The 27109-nt window shown below is 55.7% G+C and overlaps 2 protein-coding genes across 5 annotated transcripts in view; one reads left to right on the forward strand and one right to left on the reverse strand.

The window, feature by feature from the left end:
• The window catches only part of WNT9B (Wnt family member 9B), an 81995-nt gene that overhangs the window by 33457 nt on the left and 21429 nt on the right, over positions 1–27109 (forward strand). For 2 of the 4 annotated variants that reach the window (XM_089773987.1, XM_089773988.1), the window contains exon 2: positions 25294–25550. In XM_089773987.1, the coding sequence (XP_089630113.1) occupies positions 25475–25550 (76 nt within the window). In that variant the 5' untranslated portion in view covers positions 25294–25474. Of the gene's footprint in view, positions 1–11862; positions 12004–22085; positions 24932–25293; positions 25551–27109 lie in introns of those variants that run through there. The other 2 variants (XM_075911314.2, XM_089773989.1) reach the window with 2 other exon arrangements.
• On the reverse strand, positions 7295–8411 carry LOC149521317 (uncharacterized). The gene is made up of 2 exons (XM_089774078.1): positions 7990–8411; positions 7295–7794 (listed from the first exon to the last, which is right to left on the reverse strand). Exons 1-2 carry the CDS (start codon positions 8333–8335, stop codon positions 7352–7354), a joined length of 789 nt encoding a protein of 262 aa, XP_089630204.1. The 5' UTR covers positions 8336–8411; the 3' UTR covers positions 7295–7351.

Consider the following 27109-nt stretch of genomic DNA (forward strand, 5'->3'; position numbering starts at 1 on the left):
AGTGTCTGTCTGGGGGGAAGGGGGCAAGGAGGCCCATGCTGAGTGTCTGGGGGGAAGGGGACTAGGAGGCCCATGCTGAGTGTCTGTCTGGGGGAAGGGGGCTAGGAGGCCCATGCTGAGTGTCTGGGGGGAAGGGGGCTAGGAGGCCCATGCTGAGTGTCTGTCTGGGGGGAAGGGGGCTAGGAGGCCCATGCTGAGTGTCTGTCTGGGGGGAAGGGGGCTAGGAGGCCCATGCTGAGTGTCTGTCTGGGGGAAGGGGGCTAGGAGGCCCATGCTGAGTGTCTGGGGGGAAGGGGGCTAGGAGGCCCATGCTGAGTGTCTGTCTGGGGGGAAGGGGGCTAGGAGGCCCATGCTGAGTGTCTGTCTGGGGGGAAGGGGGCTAGGAGGCCCATGCTGAGTGTCTGGGGGGAAGGGGGCTAGGAGGCCCATGCTGAGTGTCTGTCTGGGGGGAAGGGGGCTAGGAGGCCCATGCTGAGTGTCTGTCTGGGGGGAAGGGGGCTAGGAGGCCCATGCTGAGTGTCTGTCTGGGGGGAAGGGGGCTAGGAGGCCCATGCTGAGTGTCTGGGGGGAAGGGGGCTAGGAGGCCCATGCTGAGTGTCTGTCTGGGGGAAGGGGGCTAGGAGGCCCATGCTGAGTGTCTGGGGGGAAGGGGGCTAGGAGGCCCATGCTGAGTGTCTGGGGGGAAGGGGGCTAGGAGGCCCATGCTGAGTGTCTGGGGGGAAGGGGGCTAGGAGGCCCATGCTGAATGTCTGGGGGGAAGGGGACTAGGAGGCCCATGCTGAGTGTCTGGGGGGAAGGGGGCTAGGAGGCCCATGCTGAGTGTCTGGGGGGAAGGGGGCTAGGAGGCCCATGCTGAGTGTCTGTCTGGGAGGAAGGGGGCTAGGAGGCCCATGCTGAGTGTCTGGGGGGAAGGGGGCTAGGAGGCCCATGCTGAGTGTCTGTCTGGGGGGAAGGGGGCTAGGAGACCCATGCTGAGTGTCTGGAGGGAAGGGGGCTAGGAGGCCCATGCTGAGTGTCTGGGGGGAAGGGGGCTAGGAGGCCCATGCTGAGTGTCTGTCTGGGAGGAAGGGGGCTAGGAGGCCCATGCTGAGTGTCTGGGGGGAAGGGGGCTAGGAGGCCCATGCTGAGTGTCTGTCTGGGGGGAAGAGGGCTAGGAGGCCCATGCTGAGTGTCTGTCTGGGGGGAAGGGGGCTAGGAGGCCCATGCTGAGTGTCTGGGGGGAAGGGGGCTAGGAGGCCAATGCTGAGTGTCTGTCTGGGGGAAAGGGGGCTAGGAGGCCCATGCTGAGTGTCTGTCTGGGGGGAAGGGGGCTAGGAGGCCCATGCTGAGTGTCTGGGGGGAAGGGGGCTAGGAGGCCCATGCTGAGTGTCTGTCTGGGGGAAGGGGGCTAGGAGGCCCATGCTGAGTGTCTGGGGGGAAGGGGGCTAGGAGGCCCATGCTGAGTGTCTGTCTGGGGGGAAGGGGGCTAGGAGGCCCATGCTGAGTGTCTGTCTGGGGGGAAGGGGGCTAGGAGGCCCATGCTGAGTGTCTGTCTGGGGGGAAGGGGGCTAGGAGGCCCATGCTGAGTGTCTGGGGGGAAGGGGGCTAGGAGGCCCATGCTGAGTGTCTGTCTGGGGGAAGGGGGCTAGGAGGCCCATGCTGAGTGTCTGGGGGGAAGGGGGCTAGGAGGCCCATGCTGAGTGTCTGGGGCGAAGGGGGCTAGGAGGCCCATGTTGAGTATCTGTCTGGGGGGAAGGGGGCTAGGAGGCCCATGCTGAGTGTCTGGGGGGAAGGGGGCTAGGAGGCCCATGCTGAGTGTCTGGGGGGAAGGGGGCTAGGAGGCCCATGCTGAATGTCTGGGGGGAAGGGGACTAGGAGGCCCATGCTGAGTGTCTGGAGGGAAGGGGGCTAGGAGGCCCATGCTGAGTGTCTGGGGGGAAGGGGGCTAGGAGGCCCATGCTGAGTGTCTGTCTGGGAGGAAGGGGGCTAGGAGGCCCATGCTGAGTGTCTGGAGGGAAGGGGGCTAGGAGACCCATGCTGAGTGTCTGGGGGGAAGGGGGCTAGGAGGCCCATGCTGAGTGTCTGTCTGGGAGGAAGGGGGCTAGGAGGCCCATGCTGAGTGTCTGGGGGGAAGGGGGCTAGGAGGCCCATGCTGAGTGTCTGTCTGGGAGGAAGGGGGCTAGGAGGCCCATGCTGAGTGTCTGGGGGGAAGGGGGCTAGGAGGCCAATGCTGAGTGTCTGTCTGGGGGGAAGGGGGCTAGGAGGCCCATGCTGAGTGTCTGTCTGGGAGGAAGGGGGCTAGGAGGCCCATGCTGAGTGTCTGGGGGGAAGGGGGCTAGGAGGCCAATGCTGAGTGTCTGTCTGGGGGGAAGGGGGCTAGGAGACCCATGCTGAGTGTCTGGAGGGAAGGGGGCTAGGAGGCCCATGCTGAGTGTCTGGGGGGAAGGGGGCTAGGAGGCCCATGCTGAGTGTCTGTCTGGGAGGAAGGGGGCTAGGAGGCCCATGCTGAGTGTCTGGGGGGAAGGGGGCTAGGAGGCCAATGCTGAGTGTCTGTCTGGGGGGAAGGGGGCTAGGAGGCCCATGCTGAGTGTCTGTCTGGGGGGAAGGGGGCTAGGAGGCCCATGCTGAGTGTCTGGGGGGAAGGGGGCTAGGAGGCCCATGCTGAGTGTCTGTCTGGGAGGAAGGGGGCTAGGAGGCCCATGCTGAGTGTCTGTCTGGGGGGAAGGGGGCTAGGAGGCCCATGCTGAGTGTCTGGGGGGAAGGGGGCTAGGAGGCCCATGCTGAGTGTCTGTCTGGGGGGAAGGGGGCTAGGAGGCCCATGCTGAGTGTCTGTCTGGGGGGAAGGGGGCTAGGAGGCCCATGCTGAGTGTCTGGGGGGAAGGGGGCTAGGAGGCCAATGCTGAGTGTCTGTCTGGGGGAAAGGGGGCTAGGAGGCCCATGCTGAGTGTCTGGGGGGAAGGGGGCTAGGAGGCCCATGCTGAGTGTCTGGGGGGAAGGGGGCTAGGAGGCCCATGCTGAGTGTCTGGGGGGAAGGGGGCTAGGAGGCCCATGCTGAGTGTCTGTCTGGGGGGAAGGGGGCTAGGAGGCCCATGCTGAGTGTCTGTCTGGGGGGAAGGGGGCTAGGAGGCCCATGCTCATAGACTTTAAGGTCAGAAGGGACCATTATGATCATCTAGTCTGACCCCCTGCACAGTGCAGGCCACAGAATCTCGCCCACCCCTCTTAGAATAATCCTCTCACCTATGTCTCAGATATTGAAGCCTTCAAATACTTTGAAGGCCCCAACATGCAGAGTCCTTCAGCTGTGATCTGTGCCCAATGCTACAGAGGAAGGCGAAAAACCTCCAGGGCCTCTGCCAATCTACCCTGGAGGAAAATTCCTTCCTGACCCCAAATATGGCAATCAGCTAAACCCTGAGCATGTGGGCAAGACTCACCAGCCAGACACCCAGAAAGTTCCCTATAGCAACTCCTATCATCCCTCCATTGACCTATTTCCAACTGATAATGAATGGTCAATTAGTTACCACGATCATGTTATTTCATCCAACCATCCCCTTATAGAATCATAGAACTGGAAGAGACCTCAGAAGGTCGTCAAGTCCAGCCCCCCGCTCTAGGCAGGACCAATCCCATCTAAATCAACCCAGCCAGGGCTTTGTCAAGCCGAGACTTAAACACCTCTAGGGATGGAGACTCCACTACTTCCCTAGGGAACCCATTCCAGTGCTTCACTACCCTCCTAGTAAAATAGTTTTTCCTAATATCCAACCTGGACCTCTCCCACCACAACTTGAGCCCATTGCTCCTTGTTCTGCCATCTGTCACTACTGAGAACAGCCTCTCTCCAGCCTCTTTGGAACCTCCCTTCAGGAAGTTGAAGGCTGCTATCAAGTCCCCCCTCACTCTTCGCTTCTGCAGACTAAACAGACCCAAGTCCCTCAGCCTCTCCTCGTAGGTCATATGCTCCAGACCCCTAATCATTTTGGTTTTCCTCCGCTGGACCCTCTCCAATGCTTCTGCATCCTTTTTGTAGTGGGGGGCCCAGAACTGGACACAATACTCCAGATGTGGCCTCACCAAAGCCGAATAAAGGGGAATAATGACATCTCTGGATCTGCTGGCAATGCTCCTCTTAATGCAGCCTAATATGTCATTAGCCTTCTTGGCTACAAGGGCACACTGCTGACTCATATCTAGCTTCTCATCCACTGTAACCCCCAGGTCCTTTTCTGCTGAACTACTACTTAACCGGTTGGTCCCCAGCCTGTAACTATGCTTGGGATTCTTCCGTCCCAAGTGCAGGACTCTACACTTGTCTTTGTTGAATCTCATGAGATTTCTAGTGGCCCAATCCTCCAATTTGTCTAAGTCACTCTGGACCCTATCTCTGCCCTTAAGCGTATCTACCTCTCCCCCTAGCTTAGTGTCATCTGCAAACTTGCTGAGGGTGCAATCTATCCCCTCATCCAGGTCATTAATAAAGATATTGAACAAAACCGGTCCTAGAACCGAACCTTGGGGCACTCCACTAGAAACCGACTGCCATCCTGACATCAAGCCGTTTATCATTACCCGCTGGGCCCGGCCTTCTAGCCATCTTTCTATCCATCTTACCGTCCATTTATCCAATCCGCATTCCCTTAACTTGCTGGCAAGAATATTGTGGGAGACCGTATCAAAAGCCTTGCTAAAGTCAAGGTATATCACATCCACTGACTTTCCCATGTCCACTGAGCCAGTTACCTCATCATAGAAGCTAATCAGATTGGTCAGGCACGACTTGCCCTTTGTGAATCCATGCTGACTATTCCTGATCACTTTCCTCTCATTCAAGTGTCTCAAAATGGATTCCTTTAGGATCCCTTCCATGATTTTTCCAGGAACCGAGGTAAGACTGACCGGCCTATAGGTCCCTGGATCGTCCTTCTTCCCTTTTTTGAAGATGGGCACTACATTTGCCTTTTTCCAATCATCCGGGATTTCGCCCGATCTCCATGACTTTTCAAAGATAATGGCCAAAGGCTCCTCAATGACATTTGCCAACTCCTTCAGTACCCTTGGGTGCATTAAGTCTGGACCCATGGATTTGTGTACGTTTAGTTTTTCTAAATAGTTCCTAACCTGTTCTTTACCCACCACGGGCTGTCCATCTTCTTCCCGTCTTGCGTCACTTAGCACAGAAGTCCAGGAGCCGACCTTGTCCGTGAATACAGAGGCAAAGAAAGCATTGAGTACTTCAGCTTTCCCCATATCCCCTGTCACTAGGGGTACGTCTACACTACAGCGCTAGTTCGAACTAACTTAGTTCGAATTAGTTAATTCGAACTAAGCTAATTCGAACTAACGCATCTAGAACTAAAAACTAGTTCGAATAAGCGTTTTGCTAATTCGAACTAGCGCGTCCACACTGATTGGACGCAGGGGGGCATTTAAGGGCAGCTGAAACTGGTTCTGGCAGGGCATCAGGTCAGCAGTTGCTTTGTGTGGCTGCTGTCTGAGGCTATCTGAGGCTCGTGCTTAAAGGGACCCCCCTGGACATCCGGTTCTCAGCTTTTCCTGCTTGCTTGCCAACCTCGCCGAGGGACAGCAAAGCGTCGGTCTCTGTGCCCGTCTGTGTCGGTGCTTCCCTTCGGGGGGGACCGCCGCAGGTGGCAACATGGAGCCACGGCTCGCCCTGGTGCACGTTCTGGACTTGCTGCTGCAAGCCTGCCAGCAATGGCTCGAGGCTGCCTGGCACCACCTGGGGAACGTCAGCCCCCTGCCTCTCCGCCTGGCCGCCCTGGCGGCCGTGGAGGAGCCGCGGCAGCGCCCCGGCACCGGCGTGCCCCGCCGCGTCTGGCGTCTGGACACCAGCAGCGACTGGTGGGACTGCATCGTCCTGGAGCGCTGGGACGACCGACAGTGGACCCAGAACTTTAGGATGAGGAGGGACACCTTCCTGGAGCTCTGCGAGTGGCTCGCCCCTGCCCTGCACAGAAGGGACACTCGCATGAGACCCGCCATCCCCCTCCAGAAGCGGGTGGCCATCGCCCTATGGAAGCTCTCCACGCCGGACAGCTACTGATCCGTCGGGAACCAGTTCGGCGTGGGGAGATCCACCGTCAGAGCGGTGCTCATGCAGGTACGGCGCTCGTCGGCCACCGAGCTGGGGGGGGGGGCTGCGAGGAGGGGATGGGCCGCCCCAGGGACAAAGGGGGGGGCGGGAGGAGGCGAAAGCGCCCCGCACCGGAGGGGTCGGGCTGTCCCGGCCGTACTACACGCCGCCAGGGGGGTTGCTTCTGGGAGTGGGGCGCGGGGCATTGCCAGGGCACGCACACTCCCAGCCATCCGGGCGCCCCACTGATTGGCGCTTTGCTGTGTCTCTCTCCGCAGGTGGTCAAGGCCATCAACTGGGTGCTGCTCCGCAGGGTGGTCCGCCTCGCCGACCCGGACGCCGTCATCCGGGGATTCGGCGCCCTCGGCTTCCCCAACTGCGGGGGGGCCATCGACGGGACGCACATCCCCATCCGTGCCCCGGAACACCAGGCGTCCCGGTACGTCAACAGAAAGGGGTACTTCTCCGTCATCCTGCAGGCCGTGTGTGACCACCGGGGACAGTTCACGGACATTAATGTGGGCTGGTCCGGCAAAGCACACGATGCACGGGTGTACCGCAACTCCTCCGTGTGCCAGCGGCTGCAGGATGGGACCTTCTTCCCCGACCGCCACATCAGGGTCGGGGACGTGGACATGCCCGTGTGCCTGGTGGGGGATGCCGCCTACCCACTGCAGCCCTGGCTGATGAAGCCCTACACGGGGCACCTCAATCCCTCCCGCCAGGCCTTCAATGCCAGGCTGACCAGGGCCCGCATCGTGGTGGAGGGGGCCTTCGGGTGACTGAAAGCCCATTTCGATGCCTCCTCACCCGTCTGGACCTGGCCGAGCACAACATCCCTCCCGTGGTGGCGGCATGTTGTGTGCTCCACAATTTGTGTGAGCGGAAGGGGGAGGCTTTCCTGCCAGCCTGGATGGCTGAGGCTGACCGCATGGCTGGACACTACGGTCAGCCCCGCACCGCCGCCATCCGGGAAGCCCAGCGGGGGGCCATCCGGATCCGGGAAGCCCTGTGGGAGAGCTTCCAGGTGGAGGAGGAGGACTGACCTCTCCCTGCATGCCCCACTGGGGCCTTCTTCCACCCTACCCCCCCTTCCCCTTTCCCCTCCCTACCTACTGTCAAATAAAGACACCTGTTTTTCAAACAAAAACGTATGTTTATTTCACAGAACTGGGGTGGGGGGAGGGAGGAATGAAGGTGGGAGAAGGGAGGGGGAAACCTGGGACGAGGGAGCTGGAAGGGGAGGGGAGGGAAGGGAGGAAGGGAAAGGAAAGCTCAGGGGTGGGAGTCCGGCTGCCTCTCCTGTCTCGCCACACTGCGGGTCCGGGGGCGTCGGTGGGGAATGGTTGTGGAGGGGGGGGCAGAGGGGACAGGGGGTGTGGAGGAAGCAGGAGCGAAAGCAGGAGTGGGAGCAGGGGGAGCAGGGGGAGCAAGAGGGGGAGCAAGAGGGGGAGCAGGGGGAGGAGGAAATGGAAAGCGGTCCAGCAGGCTCTGGAGGTGGCCTCGCAGGGCACGGCCCTGCTCCTCCAGGGCCTCCAGACTCCTCTGGCGCAGCCTGAGGTCCTCCTGGACCCAGTGGTCCTGGAGACGGAGCTGTCGGTCCAGGAACCGGAGGTGCCACCTCTGGTAGTCCTCCTGGTTCCTGGCTGTCCTGCTTGCCCGGGCGCGGGCGGCTGCTGCAGGCGGTGTGGTGCGCCCTGCAGGCCCAGGTGCTGCAGCTGTGGTGCAAGAAGACCAGCGGTCAATTTCCCCAGGGGCCCAGGTGTGTGAAACCCAGCTCCCCTCTGCAAGGCCAGGGCCCCTGCAGGATCCCCAGCTGCTGCTCCGTGGTGGGCAAGGCCCAGGCGCACGGTCCCGGGGCTCCCTCTCGCCCCAGCTCCCCGTACACATAAGGGGAACACGAGGGTACTCACAGGTGGACGCCTCCCCGGCCTCTGACGATGCAGGCGAGCGGCTCTGTGGCGTGCCTCGGGGGTCCCGGGTCCTGGGCAGGCTGGCGGCAGGCTCCTGGCTCTCAGAGCCCTCTTCCTCCTCCTCTGTGTCCAGGAGCGGTCCCTCTGCCCCGGGGTCAATCACGTCCCAGGGGGCAGGGACGGCATGAGGCCCCAGGATGCGGTCCAGGGCATGGAAGTGGGGGCAGGCCTCCGGGTCGGCCCCTGGCAGGCAAGCCCGGGAGTAGGACTGCTGCAAGTCCTTAATTTTGCAGCGCACCTGCTCCTGGCTGCGCTGGTGGCCCCTGGCGGCCAGGCTGGCAGCCATGCGTCCGTAGACGGCCGCGTTCCGGTGGCTAGTGCAGAGATCGTGGACATTGGAGGCTTCCCCCCAAACCTCGATGAGGTCCACGATCTCCGCACTTGACCAAGCGGGTGCCCGCCTTTTGCGCCCCCGGGCAAGCTCCCGGGAGCCGCCATGCTGGTCCTGGGGAGCAGTGGAGGGCTGGGAGCCCTCGGATGGCTGGCTCATCCTGTGGCAGGTGCAGGCTGTGCAGGCACGGGTGCTTGCAGCCTTGCAACTGGCACAAAGTGAGTAGCCAGCCCGTGCCCCTTTAAGGGCTCCGGGGCCGGGAGGGGGACAATAGAGTTTCCCTGGTGTTGGCCAGAGTGGCCACCAGGGAAACCTGGGAAGGGCTAGCCTCCCACTAGTTCGAACTAAAGGGCTACACAGCCCTTAGTTCGAACTAGCTAGTTCGAACTAGGCGTTAGTCCTCGTAAAATGAGGTTTACCTGGTTCGAACTAAGCGCTCCGTTAGTTCGAATTAAGTTCGAACTAACGGAGCGCTAGTGTAGCGCCTAGGAAAGTTAGTTCGAACTAACGTCCGTTAGTTCGAACTAACTTTGTAGTGTAGACATACCCTCGGTTACCTCCTTCATCCATTAGGGACTGCACACCCTCTCTGATCACCTTCTTCTTGTTAACATGCCTGTAGAAACCTTTCTTGTTATCCTTCACATCCTTAGCCAGTCGCAATTCCATTTGCGCTTTCGCCTTCCTGATAACCCCCCGGCATTCTCGAGCTAGACCTTTAAACTCCTCCCTAGTCATTTGTCCAAGTTTCCACTTTCTGTAAGCTTCCTTTTTGTGCTTAAGTACACCAAGGCTTTCCCCTGTAAGCCAATCCGGTCTCCTACCAGGTTTGCCTCTCTTGCTACGTGTCGGGATGGTTTCTTTCTGTGCCTTCAATAAGGCTTCTTTAAAATACTGCCAGCTGTCCTGGACTCCTTTCCCCTTCATGTTAACATCCCAGGGGATTCTTTCCATCAGATCTCTGAGGGAGTCAAAATCTGCTTTTTTGAAGTCCAAGGTGTGTATTTTACTAGTCTCTTTCCTTCCTTTGGTCAGGATCCTGAAATCTACCATCTCATGATCACTGCTTCCCAGGTTGTCACCCACCTCTACGAGTGTCTGTCTGGGGGGAAGGGGGCTAGGAGGCCCATGCTGAGTGTCTGTCTGGGGGGAAGGGGGCTAGGAGGCCCATGCTGAGTGTCTGGGGGGAAGGGGGCTAGGAGGCCCATGCTGAGTGTCTGGGGGGAAGGAGGCTAGGAGGCCCATGCTGAGTGTCTGTCTGGGGAGAAGGGGGCTAGGAGGCCCATGCTGAGTGTCTGGGGGGAAGGGGGCTAGGAGGCCCATGCTGAGTGTCTGGGGGGAAGGGGGCTAGGAGGCCCATGCTGAGTGTCTGTCTGGGGGGAAGGGGGCTAGGAGGCCCATGCTGAGTGTCTGGGGGAAGGGGGCTAGGAGGCCCATGCTGAGTGTCTGTCTGGGGGAAGGGGGCTAGGAGGCCCATGCTGAGTGTCTGGGGGAAGGGGGCTAGGAGGCCCATGCTGAGTGTCTGTCTGGGGAGAAGGGGGCTAGGAGACCCATGCTGAGTGTCTGTCTGGGGAGAAGGGGGCTAGGAGGCCCATGCTGAGTGTCTGTCTGGGGGGAAGGGGGCTAGGAGGCCCATGCTGAGTGTCTGGGGGGAAGGGGGCTAGGAGGCCCATGCTGAGTGTCTGTCTGTGGGGAAGGGGGCTAGGAGGCCCATGCTGAGTGTCTGTCTGGGGGGAAGGGGGCTAGGAGGCCCATGCTGAGTGTCTGTCTGGGGGGAAGGGGGCTAGGAGGCCCATGCTGAGCGTCTGGGGGGAAGGGGGCTAGGAGGCCCATGCTGAGTGTCTGTCTGGGGGGAAGGGGGCTAGGAGGCCCATGCTGAGTGTCTGTCTGTGGGGAAGGGGGCTAGGAGGCCCATGCTGAGTGTCTGTCTGGGGGAAGGGGGCTAGGAGGCCCATGCTGAGTGTCTGGGGGGAAGGGGGCTAGGAGGCCCATGCTGAGTGTCTGTCTGGGGGGAAGGGGGCTAGGAGGCCCATGCTGAGTGTCTGTCTGGGGGGAAGGGGGCTAGGAGGCCCATGCTGAGTGTCTGTCTGGGGGGAAGGGGGCTAGGAGGCCCATGCTGAGTGTCTGTCTGGGGGGAAGGGGGCTAGGAGGCCCATGCTGAGTGTCTGGGGGGAAGGGGGCTAGGAGGCCCATGCTGAGTGTCTGGGGGAAGGGGGCTAGGAGGCCCATGCTGAGTGTCTGGGGGAAGGGGGCTAGGAGGCCCATGCTGAGTGTCTGGGGGGAAGGGGGCTAGGAGGCCCATGCTGAGTGTCTGGGGAGAAGGGGGCTAGGAGGCCCATGCTGAGTGTCTGGGGGGAAGGGGGCTAGGAGGCCCATGCTGAGTGTCTGGGGGGAAGGGGGCTAGGAGGCCCATGCTGAGTGTCTGGGGGGAAGGGGGCTAGGAGGCCCATGCTGAGTGTCTGGGGGGAAGGGGGCTAGGAGGCCCATGCTGAGTGTCTGTCTGGGGGAAGGGGGCTAGGAGGCCCATGCTGAGTGTCTGTCTGGGGGGAAGGGGGCTAGGAGGCCCATGCTGAGTGTCTGTCTGGGGGGAAAGGGGCTAGGAGGCCCATGCTGAGTGTCTGGGGGGAAGGGGGCTAGGAGGCCCATGCTGAGTGTCTGTCTGGGGGAAGGGGGCTAGGAGGCCCATGCTGAGTGTCTGTCTGGGGGGAAGGGGGCTAGGAGGCCCATGCTGAGTGTCTGTCTGGGGGAAAGGGGCTAGGAGGCCCATGCTGAGTGTCTGGGGGGAAGGGGGCTAGGAGGCCCATGCTGAGTGTCTGGGGGGAAGGGGGCTAGGAGGCCCATGCTGAGTGTCTGGGGCGAAGGGGGCTAGGAGGCCCATGCTGAGTGTCTGGGGGAAGGGGGCTAGGAGGCCCATGCTGAGTGTCTGTCTGGGGGGAAGGGGGCTAGGAGGCCCATGCTGAGTGTCTGTCTGGGGGGAAGGGGGCTAGGAGGCCCATGCTGAGTGTCTGGGGGGAAGGGGGCTAGGAGGCCCATGCTGAGTGTCTGGGGGGAAGGGGGCTAGGAGGCCCATGCTGAGTGTCTGTCTACACAGGGACACAGCACTGAGGCTGCAGTGTGACCCTTGGGGCGGGTCCTTGGTGTCGTTACTGCCCCCACCCCTGCCAGATTGAAGTTGATGGGAACATGCATCCAGCCTCTGGTTAGGCCCGGGGCCAGGGGAGCTGAAGCCCCGTGGGGTGGACTCGGGCCCGTGGGGTGGACTCGGGCCCGTGGGGTGGACTCGGGCCCCTTTGCGCATAGCGAGGTCCTGACGCCTTGGTGCCCGGGGACTGGTCTGCGCACCTTGGTCTCCCGCTGGGAGAGGCTCCGGTTGCGCCCGCCGGCTCTGATCGAGTCGGTGCCAAGCGGGGCGCGGCAGGAGCCAGGCGGGGCTCCCCGGCGCAGTGACGGGCGGCAGGGCAGGCGGGGCGGGGCGGGGCGGCAGGTAAGCAGCCGCCCCCGGCGATTTTAAAGAGCCGCGGGAGACGCTGCTCCCCGCTGCGCAGCGCTGGCACCATGCGCGCCCGGAGCCTGCTGGCCGCCCTCTGCCTCCTGCTGCTGCCCGGCTCCGCCGCCTACTTTGGGTCAGCCCTGCCCGCGGGGGGCCGGGGCGGGTTCGCGGGGTGGCCCCGGGCTGCTGGGGGGACGGCCGGCGGGTTTGGGGGGAGGAGGGCCCCTGGTCCGGTCCGTTCTGAGCAGCGCCCAGCCCCGGTGCCCGGGGTCTGAGTCTCGTCTCCCTGCTCGGTGCTGCTGGGGGCGCAAGGGAATTGGCGCGGGACGGGCGGGGCGGGGCTGTTGCGCCCCAGCAGCCAGCCACAGGATCTTGGGGGTTTTCTTGGGAAACGATTTGCTCAGAGGGGCCCGGGTCCTCGTCCCTGTTGAAATCCAAACGGCGCCGCTTTGCCTGGTTGGACCCAGCGCTGCAGGGCACGAAGGCAGTGGAGAGCTCGTGGGGAATGGGGCTGCCGGGTAGCAGATGCTCGCAGATAACGTGCCTGTGCGGAGTGGGGGGCTGGTGCGGATGCGCTCGAAGGCAGGGCAGGGCAGGGCAAGGGGAGCGGCGGCCGCAGCCCAAGTCGAGCGATCCGTGTCCCGGACGAGCTCCCAGTGGTGTGTGTAGCGGCCCCCAAACTGAGCAGCCGTCACCAGTCCCAAAGGGCTGGTCTCTGGGGTGGCCTTTGCAGATCGCGCGTTCATCAGGCGAAAGCGCCGGAATAGCAGAGACAAAGGGGGATTGTGTCTCTAACCTGCTCTGCTCGGCTCTGGGGAGCCCTTTCCAGGCAACTGTACCGATTACCTTGCTGATAGGATGTTCCTTTCCATGGCCTTGAGCCTGCAAAAACCGAAGCCCATTACCTCTGAGCAGTCCGGTAGCCTTCAGGTCGGCGGGACGGCTGACGGCACACCCGCTTGCTTTGCACAAGTCTTTGCAGGAGAAATGTCCAGCCCCTAGCACTCGCAGTGCACGTGGGTGTTTGTGGGATGCGGGAAGGTAAATACATTTGAACGCTGAGAGCTGTCCATAAAATCCTGAGCTAGAATCTCAGCTGGTGAAGTCAGAGAACCTCTTTTGAAGTTAATAGAACGACTCTGACTCGCACGGCGGTGGCTCTGGTTCACTGTCGGGGCTCTGATCCTGCAGACGCAGACACCGGTAGCCTCTCTGGAGGGAACGCTTGCATGCAAGTTACCCGTTTGCAGCATTGGGGCCCATTTAAGGAATAAAATACCGATTTGGATACAGGTTTTAAGAGCTTAAGGATTCCTTAAATCAGATGGATTTTTAAGTTTGTTTACATTTAACGATGGGCTCTACAGGATTTTCACTCTTATTGTCAACAAAAGGAATAGTCCATATACTAGCATTTGGAGATGGAAGACATCTAAGCACTCTTCGCACAGAGCTAGGAAGTGGTAGATGCTGTTTGGATTTCTAGTTAAAGTATGTATTGCAGATTATACAAAGCAAAATTAAATATTGTATTTCCTGAACACAAAATAAATATTGAATATTACTGTAGGTGGATTCAATTGTTTAAACAACATGAATGATCCCTGATGTCTTAACAATAATCCTTTAGTTAGTAAAATGCCTGTCTAAACTGCCTCCTATTCTGCTACAATGAGAAATCAGGGGCTGATATTAGCCATTCTCTCTGTTCAATCTTGTGTCTCAAAGTTTGAAGCTGGAATTTTCCTGCTTTGTTATATTTGTCCTTGAGGCACAAGACTTTTCTGTAGTGGCATGTTCCGTGCAAGAATTCTTGCTCCTTAACTTTCAGTATTTAACTGAAAAGAGAACTTCAAAATGAAATTGAAACCTAAGAAACAACACTGTTTTGGGAAGTTGGAAGAAAGCAATAATTTCATAAGATTGGAACAATATTTCCAGGTGCTGCTTGGGGAGGTGGAATATTAAGGAACTGTCCTATTTTAGAAATGTTAAAATGAGATTCAGCTGTGGCAGATACAATCCAATCTGCAATATGGCTATTTAATGGGAAGGGATGCCTTGAACCATTTATTTCAGTGCTTTGTTGAATAGCGCTGGACGTAAGCAGTATGCTAGCTGGGTGGGGAAATTTTGTTCCTGCACTCTTGACCTAAAGCACTGTATGTGTGAGGTCATGCCTCATGGAGCATGCATGGCATGTTAAAACAAAATGCATGCTGAGGGGGCTATGCTGGGCTCTGTGTGGACTACAGGCACTTAAAATCAGGACTATACCCCTTAAATGACATGTTGAATTGGGGAAATGGAATGCTGAGAGAGCCCTGATGAACAAAAAATGAGGAGTGTGTACAGTAGCATTCCATTGAAAGGGGGTCTTGTGACATGGGGCAGCAGACCCAGAAGCCTCCAGTCCAAGGGCAGTGTTAGGACAGGTCTGTGCTACATGCTTGTATTGCTTGGGGCATAGTGAGCAGTTAGACTGGCTAACTGCAAGTGGAGACAGTGGTGTCAGTAGGGGTGGGGGAGCTTCTCCATTAACTTGGCTTCACTTCCCAGAAATGGATTAACTACCCTAATGGGAGAATTATATGTGCAGACAAGTACTTAGGGATTGTGTCCACCCAGAGGCAGATGGACACTAGCAATTATGACAAGGAGTCCTGTGGCACCTTATAGACTAACAGATTTATTGGAGCATAAGCTTTCGTGGGCAAAGACCCACTTCATCAGATGCATGGAGTGGAAATTCTAGAGGCAGATATAAATATGCAGGCATAAGAAAAGAGCACAGCTAGCGATAAGGAGGTCAATTAGGGAGGATGAGGTCCACTTCTGGCAGCTGATGCTGGCAGTATGAACACCAAGGGGAGAAGCTGCTTTTGTAGTTGGCTAGCCATTAACAGTCTGTTTAATCCTAAGCGATGGTGTCAAATTTGCAGATGAACTGTAGCTCAGCAGTTTCTCTCTGAAGTCTGGTCTTGACGGTTTTTTTGTTGCAGGTTGGCTACCTTTAAATCTTCTACTGTGTGTCCAGGGCGATTGAGGTGTTCTCCTACAGGTGTTTTTATATTCCCGATAATGGAAGGGCTGACTTGCCCTGGCCCTACTTCTGCCCAAGGTCCTGCCCCTTCTGGGCCCCCCACCTTGCCCAGGGGCCTGGCAAAGCTGATGGCCCTACTGTTATGTAGACTGCCCTCTAGATGTGCAGCCAACAGATTTGTTCTGCAGTTCTTGGGTGAGCTCCTGCCCAGGCGTGGCATTAGACCACCTGGGGCCTATAGCAGAAACTAAGCAGTGGGTCCTGACCTTGATGGAGCCTGAACCCTGCCATGTGGGGCTGAAGCCAAGCTCCACCACCCATAACTTAGCTTTGCAGGACCCCAGGCCATTGCCCTGTTTGCTTCCCCCTTCTTATTCCCAACTGGCTCCCTGGAAATCATGTGGGTCGGGTCCACTTGGGGAGTGGTTTGCAGGGCTGGGGCCAGAGAACAGTAAATGAAGACTCCCATGAAATGCAAGTGAAATGGAGTGTGTCTAAGCTAACACTCCTCAGGCAGGCTGGGACTTCCTGGCCATTACATACAATCTGAATTGGGCAGTACTGCTGGGTTTTTGCACATAGTTTCCTAGAGCTCATAGAAGAAGAGACAAGTTTTGGGGCACACGAGATGTGGCTACCAGAACCAGGTGCAGTGCAGATATGGGACCCCAACAGCTGCAGCAGGGAGCACTGCATTGAAACCTCTGCAGAGGAGCTGTTGCGGTGGCAGCCCTGTGTCTCTGAGGCTGTGCTCATAGCAGCAAAGCGGTGACACTCCCAGCTTAGCTGCCCCTGACTTCCCAGCGCCTGAAGCTTTCCCCCTTCCCACTCTGTGGCCAGGAGTTGCCCCAGCAGCACCCCTGCTACTCCTGACTGCGCAGCATGCACACAACTGCCTCTTCTTGCCCCATCAACACCCCTTCGCCTGCCACCTCCTCAGGTGCTTCTTACCTTCCCCACATTGGCAACTCTACCTTGAGACTCCTCCTCCCATGACTGCAGGTGGGATTCAAGGGCTCTCGGCTGGCCCTCTGGCACACCTCCTGCTGCAATAGGATGCAGGAAGCCCAGACCTCCCTGCAGGACTAAGAGGACAGCAGCAAGGAGGCCAGGTTGCTCCCACGGGCCCACTTGAGCAAGGACTTGCTCATCAGGCCATGGGGTGAGGAGACTGTCCAGGGCCAGAGGAAGGAGTTGGGCTGGGGATGGTCTCAGAATTCCTTTGGGGGACAAGGGAGAGAAGAGCTGTGCTGAGGCCATGCCCCCATAGGCAGGGAGTGTTCTGGAATTCTATTGAACGGCAGGCAGCATCCTGAGGAGTGACTTGGGGAGGGGACTGAACTGCTGTGAGAGGTGGCCGGAGCAGAGGCGTGCAGACTGCACAAATGGGAGGGGGAGAGTGAGGGCAGAGATGTAAGCAGGTGAACTGTGTAGCTGAGGAGAGGGGAGCAAAGTGAAGGCTGGACAGAGGAGGACCCCAGAAGGGGGCTGGGAAAGTAGTGGGTTGAGTTCTCGGCAAGTGTGGGCTAGGGAGGTGCTGAGAGAAGAACAGGTGTCTGGAGGAAGGGGATGGTGCTGGGTGGTGGTGGGAGGAGGACAGCAGTGGGGAGATCTGTCAGAGCTGTTGCTCTCTGGAATTACAAGCAGCTATTTAGGGCCTAGCATGCAACACTGTTGGGGTATGTCTACACTACAGCACTAATTCGAACTAACTTAATTTGAATTAGTTAATTCGAACTAAGCTAATTCGAACTAGTGCATCTAGATCTAAAAACTAATTTGAATTAGCGTTTTGCTAGTTCGAACTAGCACGTCCACATTGAGTGGACCCTGAACCGGGGTTAAGGCTGGCCGGAACAGGTGCTGGCAGGGCATCAGGTTAGGACTTAGAGCGCGGAGCTGCTGCCTCAGGCTAGCCCAGGGCTGTGCTTAAAGGGACCCGACCCCCCACCCTGGACAGACTGTTCTCAGGGTTCCCCGCTTGCTTGTCTACCTCGATGAGGGACAGCAAAGCAGTCCTGTCTTGGAGTGCCCTGAGTGCCCACACTCGGCACATCACAGCACTCGGCCATCAGCCCGGCTGCACTTGCGCAGGCTGCTATCTGGGGGGCGGGGGTCAATCGGGGGGGCTGTCAGGATCCAGGAGACCCTGCAAGAGAGCTTCCACCCCGAGGAGCCCACAGAGCCACCCCAGTCCTACCCATTGGGGGCTCGTACCCCCATTCCTCCCTTACCTCCTTCCATTTATCCCTCCATAGCCCCCCTTCCTGATGTAAAAAATAAAGGACACATGTTCAAAAATAGAAACTCTTTATTTAACAAAACTGGGGGCGGGAATTAACCTCTGGGGAGACAGGGAAAAGGAGGTGGGAGAGGGGAGGAGAGAGGGTGGGAGAAGGGAGGGGGAAACCTGGGAGGAGGGAGCTGGAAGGGGGAAGCCAGGGGAAGAAGGAGGAGGGGAAGTATAAAAACTATGGTACGCCATATCTTCAGTACTGTGTACAGCTGTGGTCTCCTCACCTCAAAAGAGATGTTTTGGCCTTGGAAAGGGTTCAGAAAAGGGCAACTAAAATGATCAGGGGTTTGGAACAGGTCCCATATGAAGAGAGGCTAAAAAGACTGGGACTTTTCAGCTTAGAAAAGAGGAGACTGAGGGGGGATATGATAGAGGTCTATAAAAGCATGAGTGGTGTGGAGAGGGTGCATAAAGAAAAGTTCTTCATTAGCTCCCATAATAGGACTAGAGGACACCAAATGAAATGAATGGACAGTAGGTTTAAAACTAACAAGCGAAAGTTCTTCTTCACACAGCACATAGTCAACCTGTGGAACTCCTTGCCATAGGAGGCTGTGAAGGCTAGAACTATAACAGGGTTTAAAGAGAAATTAGATTAAAGTCATGGAGGTTGGGTCCATGGAGTGCTATTAGCCAGGGGGTAGGGACGGTGTCCCTGGCCTCTGTTTGTGGAAGGCTGGAGATGGATGGCACAAGACAAATGGCTTGGTCATTGTCTTCGGTCCATCCCCTCCAGGGTAGCTGGTGTTGGCCGCTGTCGGCAGACAGGCTACTAGGCTGGATGAACTTTTGGTCTGATCCAGTATGGCTGTAATGTTCTAAGCTCAGGGTCGGGGGTCTCACTGGACCACCTTGATTTTCATGCAAACCTGCTCCTGGGTTCGCATGTGGCCTTTGGTGGCCAGGCTGGCAGCTCTCCTGCCCTAAACGGCCACTTTCCTGTGCCTAGTGCGGAGGTCGTGGACGTTGGAGGCTTTCCCCCAAATCTGGATGAGGTCCACGATCTCCACACTAGACCAGGGGAGTGCCTGCCTCTTGCGGCCCCAGGCAGGGTCCTGGGAGCTGCCAGCCTGGTCCTGGGAAGAGGCGGAGGGATGGGTGGCTGGCTCATGCCGTGCCAGGTACAGGGTCTGCTGGCTGGGTGCTGGCAGGCTTGCACCTGGCACACGCACCATAGCCAGACTGTGCCCCTTTAAGGGTTCCAGGGCCGGGAGGGGGGTAGAAGAGTTTCCCTGGTTTGGCCCAGAGTGGCCACCACGGAAAGCTGGGGAGGGCTAGCCTCCCACTAGTTTGAATTAAGTGGCTACACAGCCCTTAATTCGAACTAGTTAACTCGAACTAGGCGTTGGTCCTCGCAGAATGAGGTTTACCGAGTTCGAATTAAGCGCACCGCTAGTTCAAATTAAGTTCGAACTAGCGGTTTGTCTGTGTAGCGCCTAGGAAAGTTAATTCGAACTCACGGCTGTTAGTTCCAATTCACTTTGTAGTGTAGACAGACCCTTGGTGATTCAACTGAGTTTGCCAGAGGCAAGTTACTTTGCTGTGGAATTCCAGAGACCCCAGTTGGAATTGCTGCTTTGAAACCCTTTGCAGTCCCTTGAAGTGTTGGAGTTGCACCTGGCACTCCAGACTGGCCTGTAACAGAGTCCCTGGCCTCTCCCTTCCAGTCCCCACTTAATGCTTTTGGTGACTCTGCTGCTTTCTGAAAGCTTCCCCATTTTGTCGATCTGATTCCAGGCCTGGGCCGAGCCTGAGCAACTCAGTAACAAATGGGAGTGGCTGAGAGTTGCGAGCATGTAGGGTCTTTTCTCCTTGCCAGGCTGGATAGAATCACTGCTGCACGTGGAGCATAGAAGGCCTCTTTAGCCTCCATGTTCATTGTGATGTTCAAAACTTCCAGTTCCTCTTGGCATCCAGTAGCTCTGCAGTGAATGGGCCAATGCAGATGCAGACTGGGGGACAGTTTGTCTTGCCGCACAAGTTTGGGTCGGGAGCCTCTGCAATGCTTGTTTGTAGCCCCTTCCAAGATTTTTTAATCTTGACCTTTGCAGAGGTACCCTGGAGTGTGACTCTGCTGTCTGGTGGGCACCATTTCTGCTGGTCCTTTCCACTCAGTGGCCTTGGGAAGCACTTAACCTTCTGTATGGCAAGGCTCCAGTTATGCTCCCACTGAAGGGAATGGGACTTACACCACTGACTTCAGTGGGGCAGAATTTGGCCCTTTGTGGCTTGTCTTTCCTTTTGGAAATGTCTTGAGTCTTGTGAGGAAGCCTGTCCCAGAGCCCAAGCTGGCCTGAAGTTTGGTGGGATCTTGTTTGCCTAACAGGAACTTGGGACTATTTACCCACCTAGCACATTGAAGGAGGTAGGTCATGGAGGCAGTGAGAGGGAGAATAGCAATACTCTGGCAAACTCTGCCTCCCTTTTGACCTTAACATATGGTCTGCCCTCCTGCACATCACAGGCTACAGAATCTCACCCACCCACTTCTGTAATAGGGCCCCAAACCTCTGGCTGTGTTACTAAAGCCCTCACACCTTGATTTATAGACTGCAAGTTCCAGAGAATCCACCATTTACACTACTTCATACCTGTCAGTGGCCCACAGTGCAGAGGAAGGTGAAACACCCCCAGTGTCTCTGCCAGTCTATCCAGGGGAAAAAATCCTCCTCAGCTGCAAATATGGTGACCAGATAGACTCTGATCATTGAGCCAGACACCTAGAAAGAATTCTCTGTAGCAACTTGGAGCTCTCGTAGTTTGTATTCATCACTGGCCATTGGGGATATTTTCTACTAGAAGTTGCATTTCAGCTACATTCCATTGTCTGCAGTCTCATCATACTGTCCTCTCAAACTTACCAAACTCTGACTTGAAACTAGTTAGGGTTGGGTTCCCCTTCGCCCCCCAATGCGCCACTTAGTTTGTTCCAGAACTTCACTCCTCTGATTAGTAACCATTTTCTGCCTCCGTGGTATTTGCTCTCTATAAATACATCAGAGAGGCTATGTCTACACTGGCATGATTTTCTGGAAATGCTTTTAACGGAAAACTTTTCCGTTAAAAGCATTTTCGGAAAAGCGCGTCTAGATTGGCAGGACACTTTCCCGCAAAAGCACTTTTTGGGGAAAAGCGTCTGTGGCCAGTCTAGACGCACTTTTCTGCAAAAAAGCCCCGATCGCCATTTTCGCGATCGGGGCTTTTTTGCAGAAAACAGTACTGTGCTGTTTACACTGGCCCTCTTGTGCAAATGATTTGCGCAAGAGGGCTTTTGCCTGAACGGGAGCAGCACAGTATTTCCGCAAGAACACTGACGATCTTACATTAGATGGTCAGTGTTCTTGCAGAAATTCAAGTGGCCAGTGTAGACAGCTGGCAAGTTTTTCTGCAAAAGCAGATGATTTTGTGGAAAAACTTGCCAGTCTAGACACAGCCAGAGAGAATCAGATCTGTCGGCAGAGGGATGCAGATTAGGCAGGTTGACATTGCAAATGAGGCAGGGATTTAAATATCCCGTGCCTAATTTGCATAAAAATGGCCACCGCGTTTTGCCATCTGTGACGTAGTGGGGGTACCTGGCTGGTTTCTATGCTGCTGGCTCTGGGGTAACCCCCACTGGCTGCCGTGGGTACCACGACCCAGCAAAACAGGATGAGTCACTATGCAAACCAGTATGGCCAGACACCCCCCATGGAGAGGAACAAAGGAAGGTGGATGCTGCCCTGGCTGGGGGGCAGGGCTGGAAGAAGGTTAGAGTGGCTGTTGGAGAGCATGGAGGAGACAGCCTAGGGAAAGGGGCTGGAGTTTAGGGGCCCAGTCTCCCCCATCTCAAGGGGGCCTGAGGCATCCTAGCCCAGCTCTGTGACCAGATTACATCTGTGCTGAGCTGTATCCTGGAGAGGCAATAAACTTCCTCTATTCCACCGGCTGGTGCAGTCTGTTTGTGCCATTTCGGGGTGCAGGAGACGGGGGACCCCCAACGCGCCGTCACACCATCTCAGCACTTTGTCGGCAAAAAGCGGCAGTTTAGAAGGGTTTCTGTCGAGAAAGAAAACCTTTTTTGACAGACCCCTTATGCCTCCTGCAAGGGATCCTGCAAGGGTAGATTCCAACCCTGCCCTGCAAGGAGTATGCAGCACTTCAAAGTGCCATGCGCTGCTCGTAGGACGGGAGGAGATGGGGGCACGGGAGTGTGTGACAAGTCCTGATTGGCCAGGGGGTGGGGGAGCTGTGCTAAGCTTCCTTTGCCCTGCTCCCGCTCTGTGTGCGCATACGGCACTTTGAAGGGCCATGCACTCCTCACAGGGCGGGGGGAGGAAACTTTGCACACTCCTCCTGCCCCCAGGCCAACTGGGGCTTGTGGGCAGGAGAGCGCGTGACCTCCCCCACCTTGCGAGCAGCGTGTGGCACTTCAAAGTGCTGCATTTGCTCACCGGGCAGGAGGAAGCTTCGCGTGCTCCCCAGGCTCCAATTCTGGGGCAGGGAGTGGCAGGGCCTCCATGGGCTGGATCAACCCACTTGGTGGGCTGGATCCTGCCCACGGAGGCCCTTTTGCCCACCCCTGTACTAGACTATTTGTTGCTTTTTTTAAAGTTTTTCCTGTTACAGATTAACTCAGCGATTAACTCGGCTACCCTTGAAGCGATTTTTTTTTTTAAATCCGTTTGGGATCTGTTCTGCCCCTTCCCCAAAGTCCCACCCTGCTCATTCCATTACTCCCTCTCCTTCCCTCACTTTTACTGGGTTGGGGCAGGGAGTTGGGGTACAGGAGGGGGTGGGGTACTGGCTCTGGGAGGAGGGCTCAGGGCTGGAGCTTCGAATGTAGGAGGGGGTTCAGGGTGCAGGATGGGGGTGTGGGGCACTGGCCTGGGACAGCAGTCAGGACAGGGGATGGCTTTTGGTGAGGGTTCAGGGCTGGGGCACAGGGTGTAGGAGGGTATAGGTATTGGCTTTGGTTCAGGGCTGGGGCAGGTAATTGGGGTGCTGGTGCTGGGAGGGGGTCTGGGGGTTGGGAACAGCCTCAGCCTTACTGCCCTTTCCACCGTGTCACTGGGAGGCTATCTGCCTGCCTGCCCTGGGCCCATGCCACACCACCAGCTCAAGCCATGCCATGCCCAGAAGGGGCCAACAGGCCCTTGTAGCCTCAAGGGTGGCAAACAGGAGACATGTGGCTGTGCGCTCTGTCAGTACCACCCCCTCAGCTCCCATTGGCCACAATTCCCCATTCCTGGCCAATGGGAGGAGCTGCAGGGGGCACTGCTTGTAGTTAGTTCCACACACATGAGGCCATGCTGAATGCTTTTGGGGATGGGCTGGCAGCATGGGGCTGCCAGGTGGTGATGGGGATAAACCAGTCAATCGCAATTGACCGGTTGGTGACTACTGATGCAGGGAAAGTGTAAAGGATCTGGAGCTGAGCAACAAAGGGATGGAAGTATGAGCATCGGCTGAAGGAACCGGGTACATCTACTTTGGAAATCAGATTAAGGGGGGATGTGATAGTCCTCTTCAGACACTAGAAAGGCTGGATGGAGGAAAAATGGAGGAAAACAGTTCTCTTGCCACAGAGGGCAGGACAAGTGTTGCGGGCTCAAACTACAGCAGAGCAGACGATCTACTTCTACCTCCAAGCACCACAGCACAATGGCATGGACCGCTCGGGAGGTTGTGGAAGTATTTCACTGAGGGCTTCCAAAAGGAAGGTGGACAGCAATCTGCCTTGGGTGACTCACACACTACAAACCCTGCATCTTGGCAGGGAGTAAATTAGCTGAGCCCAGATTTACTAAAATGATGGAAAGCTCCTTTCTGTTGCTCTTGTGTACAGTGGTGCAGCTATCTGACCCTGAGAACAGGGTGTTCAGTACTATGGGAATGGAGGCTAGATTAGCACATAGTCAGACCCAATGGTGCTTGTAGACCAACAGACTCTCAGGTGCCATGGAGGAAGATTGTAAAGCATAAGTAATGGATAGCTCTGCAGTAACATGTCCATGGTGGAAACTCGCTCTTAGCCCCAACATGAAGGTTTATATTCCTAGCTGAGAGAATTCAGGAGATATTCACATCAATCTAATATTTTATTAAACCCTTTAGTGAGATCTTTGAGTTGGTATATTATGGCAGTGAGTTCCACAGATTAACACAGATCTGTGTGCTTGCCTGATCCCTGTAAGGGAAGCATGGGTAAACTGGCCATGAACTCAATCAGTGACTCTGGGAATCTCCAGGGGTTGAGATGGGCTGGGAAGACTTGTTGGGAATGAGATCTCAGGGACTAGGCTCCTGTGTGGCTTCGACTTGCCCAGCTAGGTATTTAGAAAGCTCTCTTTGGCTGCCTCTACGACCTGGCACTCTGCCCTGTGCTGTAAACAGTGTCAGGGTGCCTTTGATCAGCGTCTCTTCCTTCATGCTGGCGAGAGGGCTATGAACAGCCTGAGTCCATGTACTCAATGCATCTATGGATAAGTCGTGTGAATTGTGATGTAGCAACCTGCAGTAAGTGGTCTATTAGCACGCAAACAAATCATCTGTGATGATGAACATATTGGGACTGCTAAAATGGGTATTTGAGCTACAGTGCCAACCTGCTAAGATTGCTTTGGAGGCACCAGGAAGTAAAGATTAATCTTTTAATTAAAAGATTGTCATGTGATGAAATCTCTAGGAATAAGTCCTGGCAAAATTGGCAGATAATTTGAGCTGATGGTGCGATGCATAACCTGATCCCTTATGGATCCAAGAGGAAGCTTCCCTGCTGGTGTTTGGCAGGTATGTTATGGGCTGTGTATCTTCTATTGCCGGATGCTGCAGAGTCCATAGGTCCATCAGACTTGGTATCTGGCCTTAGTCAGGACCGGAGATGGCTGACCAGACCAATGGGCCAGTGGCTTGAGCTGCTGTGCCCTGTGGAGCTGGGTGAGTAGCTTATTAATGGAAAATGCACTTGTGAATCTGGGAGTTTGCCAAAAAGCCTGGGCTGAAAGGTCAGGGAAGTGAGCACCCTTCACTCACTGGAGAAAGGACTGTTGGTGCTGCCATCCATCTCACAACTTTTTCCCTAGTGCAGGTGCACTCGCCAGGGAGGAAGAAACCCACATTCGATGTGCTTCCTGTGGAGGTAGCATCTGAACTTGGGGGTTCCCATGTTTCAGGAAAGTATCCAAGACCCTGTACTGTTGATTGCTCTGGAACAGGCTCTCTGGATCTCCTGGGACAGCTGTGTATAAAATACTTAATTGGTCACTGGGCCAGAGAGGCACTGACCCTTCGGTTAAGGCAGATTCCTGGGAGAGGGGAGACCCATCTTCATAACCCATCTGCAGTAGAACTGCTTCAACCAGGGCATGGGGAGGGGGGGAGGCACACACCAGGAGCCCTCTTAGCCCAATTGATTTGGCACTTCCAGGGTTGTCCATAACCATATGCTGAATGTGCAGTTGTGTAGTGCACCTGAAAATTGTGCTTGTGTGCCCAAGGATAGCTCTGACCATCTCTGCTCCCAAGCCCCAGGGACTGGGCAGAAGGCAGGCTGGGGAGGAATGGCATGGGGCAGGAAATCCCCAAGCCCCAGCAGAAACCACACTGGAAGGGAGCAGCCTCAATGTCTAGAGCCCAAAGTGTAAGGATGCCCTGGGCACTTCTGTGCAACATTTAAGACCTCAGTCAGATTTTCTCCACATCAGACATGGGCGACTCAAACCTGGGTCTTCCATAGCCCAGGTGAGTGTTCAAGCCATTGGGCTAAAGATTTTAAGGTGGGTGGATAGTGACATCACTTCCTCCTCTGCCTGTTTTGTGACTCTCTAATACTTTGCTTTTATGTGCATAAATGCCCAAAATCAAATGAAGCCGTTGGTTTCTGGGTGAACAGGATTTTGGGTTCAACCCGAATGGAATCTTTGTCAGCTATTTTGACTCCCCATCATTGCTTTTTGGTTCAACCAATTATTTTTAGTTTTTGGAACTGTCAGCAAACCTAAAAGTCGGTTATCCACCAGCTCTACACAGCAGCTTTCTGACGCTCCTTCTGTCCTTGGCCATGATCTGTCTAGACTCACCTCTCTCCCTGCTTTCCCCTGCAGCCTGACTGGGAAAGAAGGTCTGACCCATCTTCCCTCTCTGGGCCCCTCTGCAAACCCTGCCCAAGGGAAGCCACACCTCAAACAGTGTGACCTGCTCCAGCTGTCTCCTAAGCAGAAGAGGCTCTGCCGGCGGGAGCCAGGGCTGGCGGAGACTCTGCGAGATGCCATCCGGCTCAGCATCATGGAGTGCCAGTACCAATTCCGCAACGAGCGCTGGAATTGCAGCCTGGATGGACGGACCAGCCTCTTGAAGCGAGGTATGCAGGATCCAGCCTGCCATATGAGGAGAGATTAGTAATCCTGGAACTCTTCAGTTAGGAAAAGAGACAGTTAAGTGGGAGGGGAGATATAATAGAACTCTATAAAATCATGACTGGTATGGAGAAAGTGAATCAGGAAGTGCTATTTACTCCTTCCCATAACACAAGAACTAGGGGGGTTACTCAATTAAATGAATAGGTAGCAGGTTTAAAACAAACGAAGGGAAGTATTTCTTCACACAACACATAGTCAACCCGTGGAACTCCTTGCCAGAGGACATTGTGAAGGCCAGAACTTTAACAGGGTTTAAAAAAGAACTAGATAAATTTATGGAGGATAGGTCCATCAATGGCTATTCACCAGGATGGGTAGGAATGGCATCCCTAGCCACTGTTAGTCAGAGGCTGGGAATGGGTGACTGGGAGGATCACCTGATGATTACCTAGTCTGTTCATTTCCTCTGGGGCATCTGATACTGGCCACGGTGGGAAGACAGGACACAGGCCAAAGGTCCATCTAGTTCAGACCCCATATGAGCATTCTGCTGTACAGAACCCTGTGTTGGGCAGTAGCTGAGCCTCAGCAGAACAGGAGACCAGGCTTAGTTTAGAGGGCACGAGTCTTCCTTTGGAATGTAGGACTGGGAAAAGGGCAGAACTGATGCTCTCTGCTCACAGAACAGGCAGTGACAAGGCAGGTTTAACAAGTGGAATTTAAATAACAGAAAGGAGCATAAACTCTGACAAATGATGTATACAAATATAATCAGGAAAGCCAAAAAGGAATTTTGAAGAACAGCCAAAAACTCAAAGTAATAGCAAATGTTTTTAGTACAGCAGAAGCAGGAAGCCCACTAAACAACCAATCTTGGATGATCGAAATGCTAAAGGAGGACTCAATGGCCTTATTGTCTTTGTGGAAAAACGAAAATTGTTTGCATTGGTCTTCATGGCTGAGGATGGGAGGGAGATTTCCAAACCTGAGCCGTTCTTTTTATGAGACTAATCTGAGGAATTGTCTCAAACTGAGGTGTCATTAGAGGAGGTTTTGGAACACTATTTAGTTTACCAATTTAACAAGTCACCAGGACCAGATGTCATTCACCCAAGTGTTATCAAAGAACTCAAATATGAAACTGCTACTCAACTAGTTGCCCCCCGCATCAGAGAGGCAGCAAGTGGGGGAGGCAGGAGCCAGTTCTGCAGGGTACTGAGGGGAGCCAACTTAAAAGCCTGATGGCTCTTAATACATTTAAAAAGCAGACACGAATTGGCGGGGACTGGGAGTGAGCCAGGACAGCTGATTCCTGGGTCACTCCTGGTCACCCCACTGCAATTCTGTTTTTTAAATATATTAAGACTCTTAAGCAGGCTGGGAGCTAACGCTGCTGCAGCTCTGCAGTTTTCCCCTTTCTTAACTAATTGAGTAGTTAATGGAAATTACATTGACTACATGATTAGCTGATTACCCACAATTTAACATCCCTGGTTTGTAATCTATCCTTTAGCTATCTTCCAGTCATTGGTACAGAAGATAATTTAATGTGGCACTAACT

Source organism: Pelodiscus sinensis, chromosome 29 (genome assembly GCF_052426305.1).
Source record: "Pelodiscus sinensis isolate ZL-2025 chromosome 29, ASM5242630v1, whole genome shotgun sequence".
Taxonomy (NCBI): Eukaryota; Metazoa; Chordata; order Testudines; family Trionychidae; genus Pelodiscus; species Pelodiscus sinensis.